This window comes from Oxyura jamaicensis, chromosome 4, assembly GCF_011077185.1.
Source record: "Oxyura jamaicensis isolate SHBP4307 breed ruddy duck chromosome 4, BPBGC_Ojam_1.0, whole genome shotgun sequence".
NCBI classification, from domain to species: Eukaryota; Metazoa; Chordata; class Aves; order Anseriformes; family Anatidae; genus Oxyura; species Oxyura jamaicensis.
The window spans coordinates 54,153,311-54,165,761 of NC_048896.1; the positions used below are offsets into that span (position 1 = coordinate 54,153,311).

Consider the following 12,451-nt stretch of genomic DNA (forward strand, 5'->3'; position numbering starts at 1 on the left):
TTGGATAGACATTTTTGTTCAACATAAATTCATACCTTCGATTTTTACTCTTTCGTCCATTATCCCCAGATGTACATACCAAGATTTAGCAAAGTCTACATCCCATTTTTTGAGTCCTCAGTATATGCCAATGAGGTGTGCGCTTGTATCTTCATGTATATATAAGAGGGCTATAGGTGTGACAACAATGAAAAATAAAAGGTGAGATTTTGGGGAGGGGTTGGTGTATTTGTTTTATGCTAATGGCATAACCCCAGGAGGGTTACGCTAGCATAATGCTGAGATAACTGAGAAGCAAATTTAGGTTCAAGATCTGACTGATATTTTTCTTGGCAGAGGAGGTGAATGTGAAATTTACCACTTCCCAGAGAATTAGTACAAGAGCTATGCCACAAATAGGTTCTAGTTTGAGGATTTAAGCAGAGCTTGTTACTTTGCTTTATTTATATGCTATAACAAATTGTAGCCACAATAGACTTGAAAAGGAAGAGGGTCATTTTTGTAAACAAATAGCTTCTTCCATAGTAGCTATCCTCTTTCCAGATGCAACCATATCCAGTTTTTTGTGCTAAGGAAAACAAGAATTATTTTTGATTTTTTAATTTTCTTTTTTTTGAAGTGATAAAAATTATTCCCCCACCCCTTTACCTGTATATGCCAAAATAACAGTGGATGGTATTTAGAACAGTTATCTGTAACATGTAAGGCAAAGCTGAAGTCTTCATTCTGTGCCACTTTCCCAAATCCTGAATGAATGAGAACAGGTGCTTGAAACCCAGAGTTCATTTTTGTATTTGAGTTTGATTTTCATTTCATTTTTTTAACCCATGTTTCCATTGTGGACATACAAAAGTAGGAAATTTGAGACAGTTCTTGTGCTTGGCCACATAGAGCCAAAAATATAATTTGTGCCCATAATCAGTACAGCTTTTATCATTTTTATTTTGTTACTTACCTTATTTTTTAAAATCAAAACATACATTATTATAATCTGTTCAACTGTGTATATACTGTGATCTTTTCCTCCTAGTTTGTAGGAGTATCAAGCTCTCTTTGAAAGAGTATGGAAATTTTATAACAGAGCGAGCCTAGCATCATCAGGATAAAACTATTGCAACAGCTTCTTTCCTCAAAACTCATGGTAGATTATAAATAAATAAATCTTCCCTTCAGTAACTTTAAATCTCTGCAAACTGTCTGACTTTCAGCCAGATTTGTGTAATACCCAAGCCCACTCTTTAAATGTATGTTAATAGTACAGATTCTTACATAGTCCCATTCAGTATTTCTTTACACAATGTTCTATATTTTTATTTGAATTTCCTTACCAGGAGGAAATTTACCAGGATGACATTTTAATGCACAATATTTACTATGTAACACTGGAGCAGAAGCATGTTCCTTTAACAAATAGGTTCGTGTTCTGAATCAGTTTTTCCATCCTTTTTGTGTAATGACAGCAGTATTCCCTAAGACCACAAATGCAGTAAAACTGCATATTCATTGTGCACATTTGTGTAGGAGTTTTCAGCATTAATTATTGACATGTTTCACCTCTTCTTTGGATGTCACTGTCCTCTGCACAGATTGGCAATGCTTATGTCTAAATGCCAAACAACTTTTCATGGGAACATATAAATTCTAATAGATCCAAACAGTCAGTGTTTCCAGTATTTATTCATTTGTCAGAGAAATAACAGAGGAATGGCCCAGCCATGCCCACTCTGAACTCTCTTGCCACAAGCATGTCTTTTCTTATATGGTATTCATAGGAACCCAGGTAGATGGACTGGTTGTTAATATCCCATGAAAATAAAGTGGGATGTTTTCATGTCCATTTGGTGTTTTCAGGCTGTTTATGGATTCTGGCAGAGATCATTGCATCAATTCCACTTGATTTGCCAGCATGCAAATTCTGTAATTTTTTGTTTTGAATTAAATTAAAATTGTACTGTAAGTACAAGAGGTTTTGGTTTATGTGTTCTAATGCTAACATGTTAATTCAGTGTTTTATCATGCTCTACTTCTTTTTCTATCCTGGGTGCTGAAGGTGAGGCATGCACCACAGGTGATGAGGCCCCTTTTCACATCCTCCATATAAATGGATACCGAGCAAGTATAGCCTACAAGGGCACTAGCACTACACAGCTCCCTTCCACCAAGAATGTGTCCCTTTCTGTGTCCCTATCTACTACCTGAAGCTGGAGGAGTTATTTGCAATGAAGACATAAAGAGTACATTTTCTATTGTGATATGTCCAGATTTCCTCCCTTTCATATAGATGATTTAATTATTTTTATTTCATCATTGTTAATAATGAAATGTCAAATTTGTGTAGTAGTAGTAGTAGGCTGGGACCAAAATGGGTGTTATTCATTAATATGAATGAGTGAGTTTGCTTATTTATTTATTTACTTCTTTTTAGCAGCTGTTGCAGAGACATAGTAAACCAACTTTTTATTTCAGCTGCTCTGGCTATGGCTTTTCCTTGTGTGTTGTTGTTGTTGTTTTTTTTTGTTTTTTTTTTTTTGTCAGTACTTTCTAGGTTTCATGATATCTTTGATAAAAAAAACAGTGTAGTAGCCTAAGCCTTGGGCACCGAAGTAACCTTTCAGAGCTGGATTGTAACCACTGGAGGCCCTGTGGCCTAGTATAATAGTGCAGAGTCCAGTTTGATATAGGGGTGATTTTCAGTCCAGTATATAAAATTTTTGAAACCTGATACTCTGATGGCAGGCTTTCTGATATGGGCATGGTACTATAACACATGTTGCAGGTCCTCTGAGCTTAATGCAGAACTAAGAATGGTTTCTTGGGCACTTGCACATTGCTCTCATCAGCCTAGATTATCAGAAGGACAGACTGCAGGCCTTCACAACTTTGTGTATGCATTCAGTTTAGGGCAAGGTCTGAACTGATATGACAAGTTCCTAATAGTAGTGCCTTCACTCTCTTTGTCATACCATTCATTGATAACTCAATTGACAATGACCTTCAAGTATAGGATGCAATGCTGATGTACATCAAACACAACACTGATAAGCAAGTACTTGAGGGAAGATAAATAGTCTGATGTATATTAATAAGCCATGCTTTTTGTAAACACAGGGTTTAACTAACTAAATATAAGAGCCTTGTTTGGTGATACACCTATATGTAGTAAGACTTTCAAGAGCTAGGAAATCTGAGTAATGGAAACAATAGTAGAAATGGTGACATCCATAGGGTTAGCACATGCAAGATGTCTTCTTTTGAGCCATGCACTTTGCCAATGACAGCAAATGCAGTCTTAATAGAAAGTGCCCTATCTTTTACCTCAGCATAAATAGGCATCTTGGGGCATGCAGGATACTGTCATATGTCCCTGTGCATCTCCCATCCCCCTTCAAAGCTGGTAAATGACATTCACTACTCCTTTCTTGGAAATGTGCAAAAAGGATTTCCATAGATAGTCTTTGGAGATTTCCTGTGTTCTCATGTGTGTAATAGGTAGGGTCAAGCAACAACAAGGGAAGAAGGAAAGAATACGATTTAATTTTATATGCATTCTCCCTCCATCACCATTGGAAAAAGAAAGGATGAAAAGAGAAATTATGCAATACGGGTGATGTCAGTGTTAAATTAAATTAAGATCATATGTTTTTATGCAGCAGCAGTAAGCCTTCAGTTATGGGAGAGATCATGATAAGAGAGTATATTCACAACAAATACTAACAGATCGCTAGTGTGCATGAATAATTAGCCATAAATATAACAAAATTATCTACAATATTTTAAGCCAATCTGGTTTAAATGTGTAACCTGTAATTTATTCGATTCTAATGCGTCTGAATTGTACTAAAAAAAGTTCTCATGGTGACACTTTAAAGAAAGAAAAATAATATTAAATTGTATTTCAGTGTATTTTGCTACAACTCTATGAATGCAAAGGACATAGTCTTAAGGTATTGATTCATAGAAATTCATAAAAACAGCCTCCTGAAATCTTTTAAATTATGGATAAGGAAATTTGTATCACAAATTAGGAAATACCTCTGGTTTTTGCAAAGAACCAAAACGTAGGGATTTAAATGCAACTTTTATCTTTTTAATTTGTAATTATTACGTAGTTTAAAACAACGAGTAATGATCAAAAACCTAGTCTTATTACAATTAATTAAAAAAGAAAGCATAGGTGGAAAAACTTTAATTTTGTTTTTCATGTGGACACAGAGATTGGGAAAAAATGTGGAAATGCTTAGCATTGTATTTATTGGGTTTTATTTTCCTGCTTCACAGATTTTGAACACCTCTGTAAAAATCTTCACAGCACTGTGTGATTCTTCTGGCCTAGGAAGAACATATAAAACAATATCCAAGATCCTCCTAAGGTAGGTTAACATATCCTTGTCTGGCTGTCAGTGCAGATTCATTCAGCTGTGAAAGACTTAAATTGTTAGAGGTCTGTCGCTTCCCATTACTGACTGCTTAAATTTTAAGCAGTGCCCTTCTTGCAGTAAGTGACCCTTTCATCGAAAGTTATTTTAGGCTGGTACATTTTTTTTAAGTGTATGATCCAAAGCTTTTCTTTACCTATAAACTGTATTATGCTTTTTTTTTTTTTCCGTATTTTGAGAGTTTTTTTCATTTTGTTCTCACAAGTTTGGGATAGATCTTGCTGAAAAATAGAAATCTAGGCATACTTTCCAGGTTACAAAATAAAAACTTTAAGAGCATAGCACACTTAAGTAGGTACCTCAGTGTAGTCTTTCCAGATCTCGGTAAATTTCCATTTACTGTTCTACCTCACTTTTTCTGTGGAGGCATTTCTGTTTAGTGCATGTTTAACTAGACATATGTTTGTTGCAAATAAGACAATCACAGAATTGTGGAATCATCTGGGTTGGAAAAGACCTTCAAGATCACCAAGTTCAACCATCAGCCTGACCTACTGAGTCCCACGACTAAACCATGTTACTTAGTGCCACGAAAGATGCTTGTCTTTGTTTTCATTTAAGCATTTGGCGTTACAAACTTCTTCCAGGTGAATAATTTTGAAACTACTTTAAGTTCTTACACAAATATTTTTGACATTAAGCAGTATAATGCGATTATCATATGACATCAGAAGAAAAAGATATTAAAGGGAAAGTTGCAGTTTATCCTTGACTAATCCTGTGTTTGTGGACTTCAGTGCATATGACACATGATAGAAAGTAGCAAATTGTTTATAGAGGAGGACTTGCCACCGGATTTAATTCACTGTGCAGAGCGTTGACCCCTCAGTGCCTATAGGAATCAGCCACAATCATAGCTCGTTTCATCTCTATGATACACAGTTCATGGCTGTTCATATTCTGAGCGTCCTAAATAAGCACACAGGAGAAGATGTTTAAAAAGCTGCAAAACAGACTTAGAAGACCATGTCCAATTTTCAGAACTGACTTAAGCGTAACTGAGAAAGAAGTCGTTGGTGGGACACTGGCAGTTGCAATGAGTGACGTTACATACTTGGCTCACATGGTACAGTGAAACAGTAAAAGTTAGGTGTCAGAGCTCTCAGAAGTATTCATGAGTTCCTGGTTATTACAAAAAGCAGAAGTCTGCATAGAGGGTGGCCTAAGATAGCCAAGAGGACATACCTAGATAACTGTGTGTATTAATTTCCAATCTCTGATTTAGGTATTCTGGAATAAGAACACCTACATTTATTTAGCATAAAACCCAGTGGGAGGTCAATCACAAATGGTGGACCCTAGAGATCAATACTAGTGCCAATACAGATTAGTATTTTTGTTAATGACTGGGATGATGTGACCAATGCACCCTCAGCATGTTTGCAGATGATACAAAATAGGACAGGAGAGGCTGATATGGTGGGTGGTTGTGCCGCCATCCAGAGGGATCTCTCCAGGCTACAGAAAAGGGCTGACCGGCATCTCGGGAAGTTCAGGAAAGGGAAATGCGAAGTCCTACACCTGGGGAGGAATAACCCCAGGCACCAGTACAGGCTGTGGGCTGACTGGGTGGAAAGGAGCTTGGCAGAGAAGGACCTGGTTTTCCTGGTGGACAACAAGTAGTCCATGAGCCAGCAATGCCCACTCATGGCAAAAGTAGCCTGTGCTGCATTAGGCAGAGCATTGCCAGTCAGTCAAGAGAGGCGATCCTGTACTTCTGCTCAACACTGGTGAGGTCACTTCAGGAGCACAGTGTCCGTTCTGTCTCCCAGTACAAGAGAGGTAAGGACATGGTGGAGCAAGTCCAGCAAGTCCTTTTTGCTGTGTAATGCTCCTTAATAGAAAACTTTCTGTAAACTAATATGGCATTTTTTTCCAGACAAACTTACTTTTCAAAATGCAAGAGCAGAATTTTTCATAAAGAAGATTGTGCTGGTCCGGTTCTGTTTGTTCTTCCTTAGTGCTTGGAGGAGGAGAGGGCGTAAAAAAACAGTTTAATGTAATGGAAAATAATAAATAAATAAATAAATAAAGCTAGAGAAAAGAGAGGCTTTTAAATTATTAATGAAATGTACAAGTTTCTGTTTACCTTCCTACTAAACTTCTGGATATTTACTTGTCAGATGTATAGCAAACAAGTCAATTTCTGGCAAATTTAGAAAATACTAGATGAATACATGAATAATTACTGTTGGTGACACAGTCTCCAGACTCAGCTAGATCACTATTATTATTATTATTATTTTTACCTAATCTAGACTAAACTTGTGTAAATCATTTAAAATTTGATTGGTAATGCCTTTACAAAAAAATAGATGATTGTGACATGTTGGAGAAAGTGGCTGAGCCCTCTCTGATGGCTCAGAAATTGTCTATGTCTATGGATTTTTTTTTGAAATCTTTGCTGCAGATGTTTCCACAGACCATGGGAATCATGTGCATTTAGGCATATCATTTTCCAGGGAAAAATCTGACATAATAGCATCATGTTCTTGACTTATTCTGCCAGTGTCTACCATGGTAATGACTTCTTGTGGACAAATGATTTATACATCCAATTCAATCACATGAGCAATCCTATAAAAGGTGCATATTTTCATAAAAGTCTAATAGGGGTAAAAATCTCATAGGGCATTTTAGCATGAAACTGGAAAATGAGTTGCTACAGATATGTAATCTCTTCTGCTGAAGTCATCATAACTGTTCTGTGGGATCATGAATGACTATATCTATAGGAAATTGCATTTTATGCATTTAGAAAGGTGATGTCTGAGGAGATAGAAAGTATATGGCTATATAAAATAACATGTAGATTTTTGAAGGAACTATAAAATATTAGTTATTTGAGTAGGAAAGACTTGTTTATCATGTTATCAGGTCTTGTGCAGGATAAAGTGTTTCAGTAATTCTTCTAGCATACTTTAAGTGTCTCAAGCAGTAGTGCTTTTAAAAATACTTCCTTCAGAAGATTGTTGAAGTGTACCAAGTGACTTCTAGTTGGCGTAAGTGACGTTCTAGCTGTGAGAAACATCTTTCTCATACGTATCAAATTGATTTCTGTTTCCTTGAAAGACATTATATGCCCTAGCAATTTTTATATTTTCTACACATGGAACATAGGCTTTTATGTGAAATATAAAAAATGACCAAAAATACATCAAAACATTTCTATTAATTCATGAAATTAAGAAAACCTTTTTACATTTTCTCCTGTCACTGATTCCATTTGCTTTATTACTTTCAGCCTCTAGCCCACAAACTTGGTGGCACAATCAACAAACCCCTCAGTGGCTGTTTCATCCCTGCTCTATTTGATTTCTCCACTCTGAGTAAATGATTAAGTTTTCATGCATTGGTTCAACCAAAATCTATGTTCACTCAACCACATCCTTTATTGATTACTTCTACTGCAAACAGTAGGCCAAGTGTGATATACATAATTGGACAGTTGTCAGGGGATGTGGGTGTTAACAGTCCTGTTTTCCCAATTGGAAACTGGAATCACCTTGATACACAAATATTCTGCACTGTTTCATTCTCATTCCTTGGACCGAGGAGTCCTTTTCCTCAGAATATATGTTTTTAACTCTCAAAGGTCTGGTTGAATGGATTTAATGATTATACCATATAATATGCTCTTCAAGTTGCACCTGTGCACTGCATATAGAAAACTAGAAAAACTGGAATTAATATTTGTCTAACACTTTAACCTTGTCCTTTAACTTATATAAATCATATGCTGGATTTCTGGGGGGAAACATTTGATTTTCTCTTCTTAGGAAAAAAAGACTGATTTTAAAATATATGTTTCTAATTTTAAAATTTAGATTTTTATTTTTTTTTACATTTGGCAAATGTTTACAGTAAAGTATGTTTAATATTTTCATATTAAATACATAAATTAGGAAACCTTATTAAATCCAGCTCTGCTGGTTGACAACTAAGCTATATAGTAGCATATTCATGAATACTTCAAACGTGTTAGTTTCCAGTGCTTTAGCATCCTTTTGTAGCAATCTAGCTCACTTCAGTCACATAATCACTGCAATATTGTAAATTTGCAGCGATGCTTTACTGTGTTTCCTGTGCAGTAGAAGACTCTATCCTGTTATAATTACTCTGATTCATAAGACAGGGAATTGCAGACTTCTGCCAGATTTTGAAAACACGTATCATTAACATAGTTTATAATAAAAAACAAAATATAAATAAAACCCAGGCAGGCATTTGCTGCAGGAACATAACCTGAAGGTGTTTTAAAATAGAAAATAAATCACAGTTCTTTATCACTTACAGAAACTTTAGTTTCCATGAGTTTCTTAATTAAGAGACTGTATTTTCTGTCTGGCTTGGTGGCTTGACATTTAGCATGCGGCACTCCTCCATTAGTGACTCAAGTTCATGGCTAATATTGAGGTCAGCTGCAGTAACACTTCAGCCTTAAAGGGAAAAAGAGCATAGTGCCTTACTTACAAAGCAAACCCAGATGTCTATCTTATATCTTGTAACCATACGGCAGAGATCTTATATTGTTAATATGACTGGCTTTATTAAAAAAAAAAAAAAGAAAAAAAGGAAATCTGCAAATGTTATTGTCAAAGTACATTAGCCAATTTTCGACTTGGATTCAGTTGTGACCTCAGGTTGCTCTGATCTCTCTGGGATTTGGAGGTGACACCTGCAATCCACAGCTTATAGGTTGCCCTGTGTGACTCCAGCAACCTTTGATCCACCCAGCCAAAGTGCAGCATTACACTTGAGAGAAGGCTGTCAGCCCAGACTTAAGAGACAGCACTGTATGGTGCTGCTGTACCACCAGGGTTCTAGAGCAAGAAATGGCACCTCTGAATGACAGGAGCACAAAAAGTCTTACTGGCAAGCTAGCACTCCTACTTCCTGCCCTTATCTTCTCAGGATGTGAGGTCCAGTTGTACTGAAAATGTTATCAGCTGCCTAGTGGAAAAAATATATATATATTAAAATAATGGAAACTCCAAAAACCCTGTGAAATCATCACTTGCATTTTCATTCTTGCCCTTAAAACTGGCACAATTTTCTGAAGAAAACTTTTGTTTCTCTCAAAGGATCCAGTTATGCTCTCAGATGTTCTATGTGGACTAGCCTCATTGGTTTCAGTACAGGCAGGGTCTAGACACCCATATTGGAACTACTTTTATGTTGAACGCTTTTCAACATAATGCAGATGAGCCATCACAAAGTAGAGTTAATTTGGAACAGGGGGATAGATCCGCAGCATTTGGAGAAGCCATTTGAGTGAATAATTAATTTTGTTCCTTGTCCTCTGCTTCAGTCAAGGAAAAGTGGCTGAAACTCTTACATCCTTGGAAGAGTTTATGAAGGTTGCTGAGAATGCTCGTCTAAGCCAAAGCCTGGTGGATGCATGCATGTTGCTTGGGAACATTTACAATGAAAGAGTAAGTACTGGTTGTAGTAATGACGTCAAACAATTGAGTTTAACTCATAAAAATCTGCTTTTGTATATGAGGTGACCAGCAGAGTTTGATCCAGGTATTGTATCTTACAGGAGTTACCAAAGGAGAAAATAATGGGTGACTAAAAACATGCCCTAAGTTTTTGGGTAGGGTGAAAATTTCACAACATATTTAATACAAGGGATATCATTCTAGAATGGGTAAATGAAAATTCTAAGTTCAGATCATAAGAACCTTTCAGTGTTGTGAAAATCATGGATCAATGATTTCAATGTATGTTATACATTGAAAATTATCCTTTTTTTAAATGAATTTAAACTATTACTGCAAATGAATATGGAGTTTTTAATCTTAGCTTGATCTCTTCTTTACATTTTCTCAGACAAATTTATGAAATGGGTGCCAGAAGCAAATATTTTGGCAAAAGTCTGTGTTAGTAGTAGAAGGGCTTTCTGTTCTTTTTACCTCCATCTAGCTTGACAGCTTTGAGGCTTATTTAATACAGGTAACAAGCAGTGACAGACAATGCTAAGCTAGGGACAAGTGAGAAATTCCATTTATTGTGGCTCCTAAGGTTTTTTGAGGTGCTTCTTTCTGAGCCACATGCATCTCTGAATTGTCTGTCTGGGGTGGGCCGTGCAGAAGTAGCAGTTCTGTTGGCAGCCTGCCTGGGTAGCAGCTTCCCTGCTCACTCAGTGCAGTGCAGCCTCCAAAGACACAGAACTTGTACTTGGCGTTTATAATCAAAATGATTAAAAAAGGTGCAGAAGTGAAATATTGATGTTGAACCCATTACCACCTACTGTAGAGCTGAAGTGCTACATGAAATTATTTAGATAAAATTAGTAATAAATAGAAGTTGCTCTGCAGGCTGGACAATGTTGGAATTAGGAAACACTTTCACTATGAACAAAAAAAAAAAAAAAAAGGAAAGAAAAGACCCTTTCTAAATCATGCTGGACATTTCAGAACTGGACCTTTCATGTTACTGGCAAAATTTGGTTTTCAGTGTGTATGTATGAAGGCACAGAGGCAGCAACTGTAAATCTTATATTTTCTAACTTTTAAGTACTAACTTCTTTTGCCCAATTTTTAGCAGAATTTCTTTTCTATGTGTAATAATGTCAGACATGCTACTTGCCCCTTTGCTTTTACACTACCCCCAAATGCGTTTTTATTTTCAGGATTGTTCTTACTCATAATTCTTCTCACTACTGAAGTTACTGACCCATTTGTGTTGCACAGGCAGGAGAAAAAAAAAGTCTTACTCTGTAATCTCCAAATTAGGCTGGGAGCCTTCTCTTTTCTTAAGTTCTTAGCAGAAATGCAGAATTTTCCATTGAAAACTAAGTTTGAAATTCTGAGAACTTGCTGAAGTAACTTTAAATTGGACCTGGAACCTGGAACTTTCTTTGAAGTAGGGTGGTGTGACAGTGTACTTAAATATTCTACCCCAAATTTGAAAAACAATTAACTAAATTCTGTTTAACTACTTTTATATTTCACTGCTTGTTGACACCATCGCTAATAATCATTTGTACAAGAAGTGATATTTTAATAATTAACCTCTTTGGAGTTGTTCCTTAAATTGTGTTTCTCAGTTCAGAATTGGTGCCTTGAACTGGGTAAGGGGACTAGAAGGGGAAAAAATACATAGTGACATAGACTTAGCAACCTATGTAAAATATATAATTTAAATAGACAAAAAGATTTATCTTAAAGTTTTACAATTGTTAGTTTTCTATACTATTTTTTCTGCAAGTTCAGCAATGTTTACAAATACTGAGTCTTAATTAACATTTCTTCTCTTGGATCACTGCCTGCTTGGTGTCAGCTGTCATAGCCAGTATTATCTAAGTTAGGCTATTATTAGGGTATTTTTATTCCACTCCGTTACTTCGCCTGGTGATACAATTTGTAGTCATGCTGTCCTTGTCATCAAATTACAGATATCTCTATTTATTTCCAGATCTATCCTTGGGGACTTTACTATATAACTTACTATCCTCCCCAAAGTGGCTTTGACCAAATTCACCTTGCTCTGTCCATGCTGTTGCTATTTCTTTATAGTTCTGTCATCTCACCATTCCGTCATCATCATTGTCTTTCCTTAATGCTGTACACTAAGTTCCTGCTATTTAGTCATGATTGTTTACCAGTATGTTTCATTTTTTTAAATGCTTGTTTTTATATTATCCATTAGTAGCTCTGATTTCTCCCAGTTTATGCAGGTTCCTTACTTAATGTGCATAAACTCTGATGGAGTTAGTATGACACTCTGTCATTTCACATGTCACATTTCTCGAGTTTCCTAGTTTTGCTGCATTCCTCTCACTAATTGTATCACTGAACCTATTATAGTTCTCATGAGTACAGTAGGTAGATGTTTCTCCTTTTTGTTTATCATCCTACTGCTTACTGATTTTTATTCATTGCTGAGTTCTCATATGCCTGATCTTGCTCTCCCGATGTATTAAAACAATCTGAATTTCTCTTATCCTTTTCCTTTTTTTTTTTTTTTTTTTTTCAGACACCCTTTAACAGTCATACAAATTTCGATCC

General features: G+C 36.1%; 1 protein-coding gene across 5 annotated transcripts in view; it reads left to right on the forward strand.

Moving 5' to 3' along the window:
• Window positions 1-12,451, forward strand: part of TTC29 (tetratricopeptide repeat domain 29) — a 127,629-nt gene that overhangs the window by 62,546 nt on the left and 52,632 nt on the right. For 4 of the 5 annotated variants that reach the window (XR_004750173.1, XM_035323884.1, XM_035323885.1 and 1 more), the window contains exons 9-10: window positions 4,279-4,370; window positions 9,748-9,871. The exons of the other annotated variant lie outside the window; for it this stretch is intronic. Coding sequence is in view for 3 of the 4 variants with exons in the window: in XM_035323884.1 (XP_035179775.1) it covers window positions 4,279-4,370; window positions 9,748-9,871 (216 nt within the window). In the remaining variant the exon portion in view is untranslated. The remainder of the gene's footprint in view (window positions 1-4,278; window positions 4,371-9,747; window positions 9,872-12,451) is intronic. 5 annotated transcript variants of the gene reach the window in all.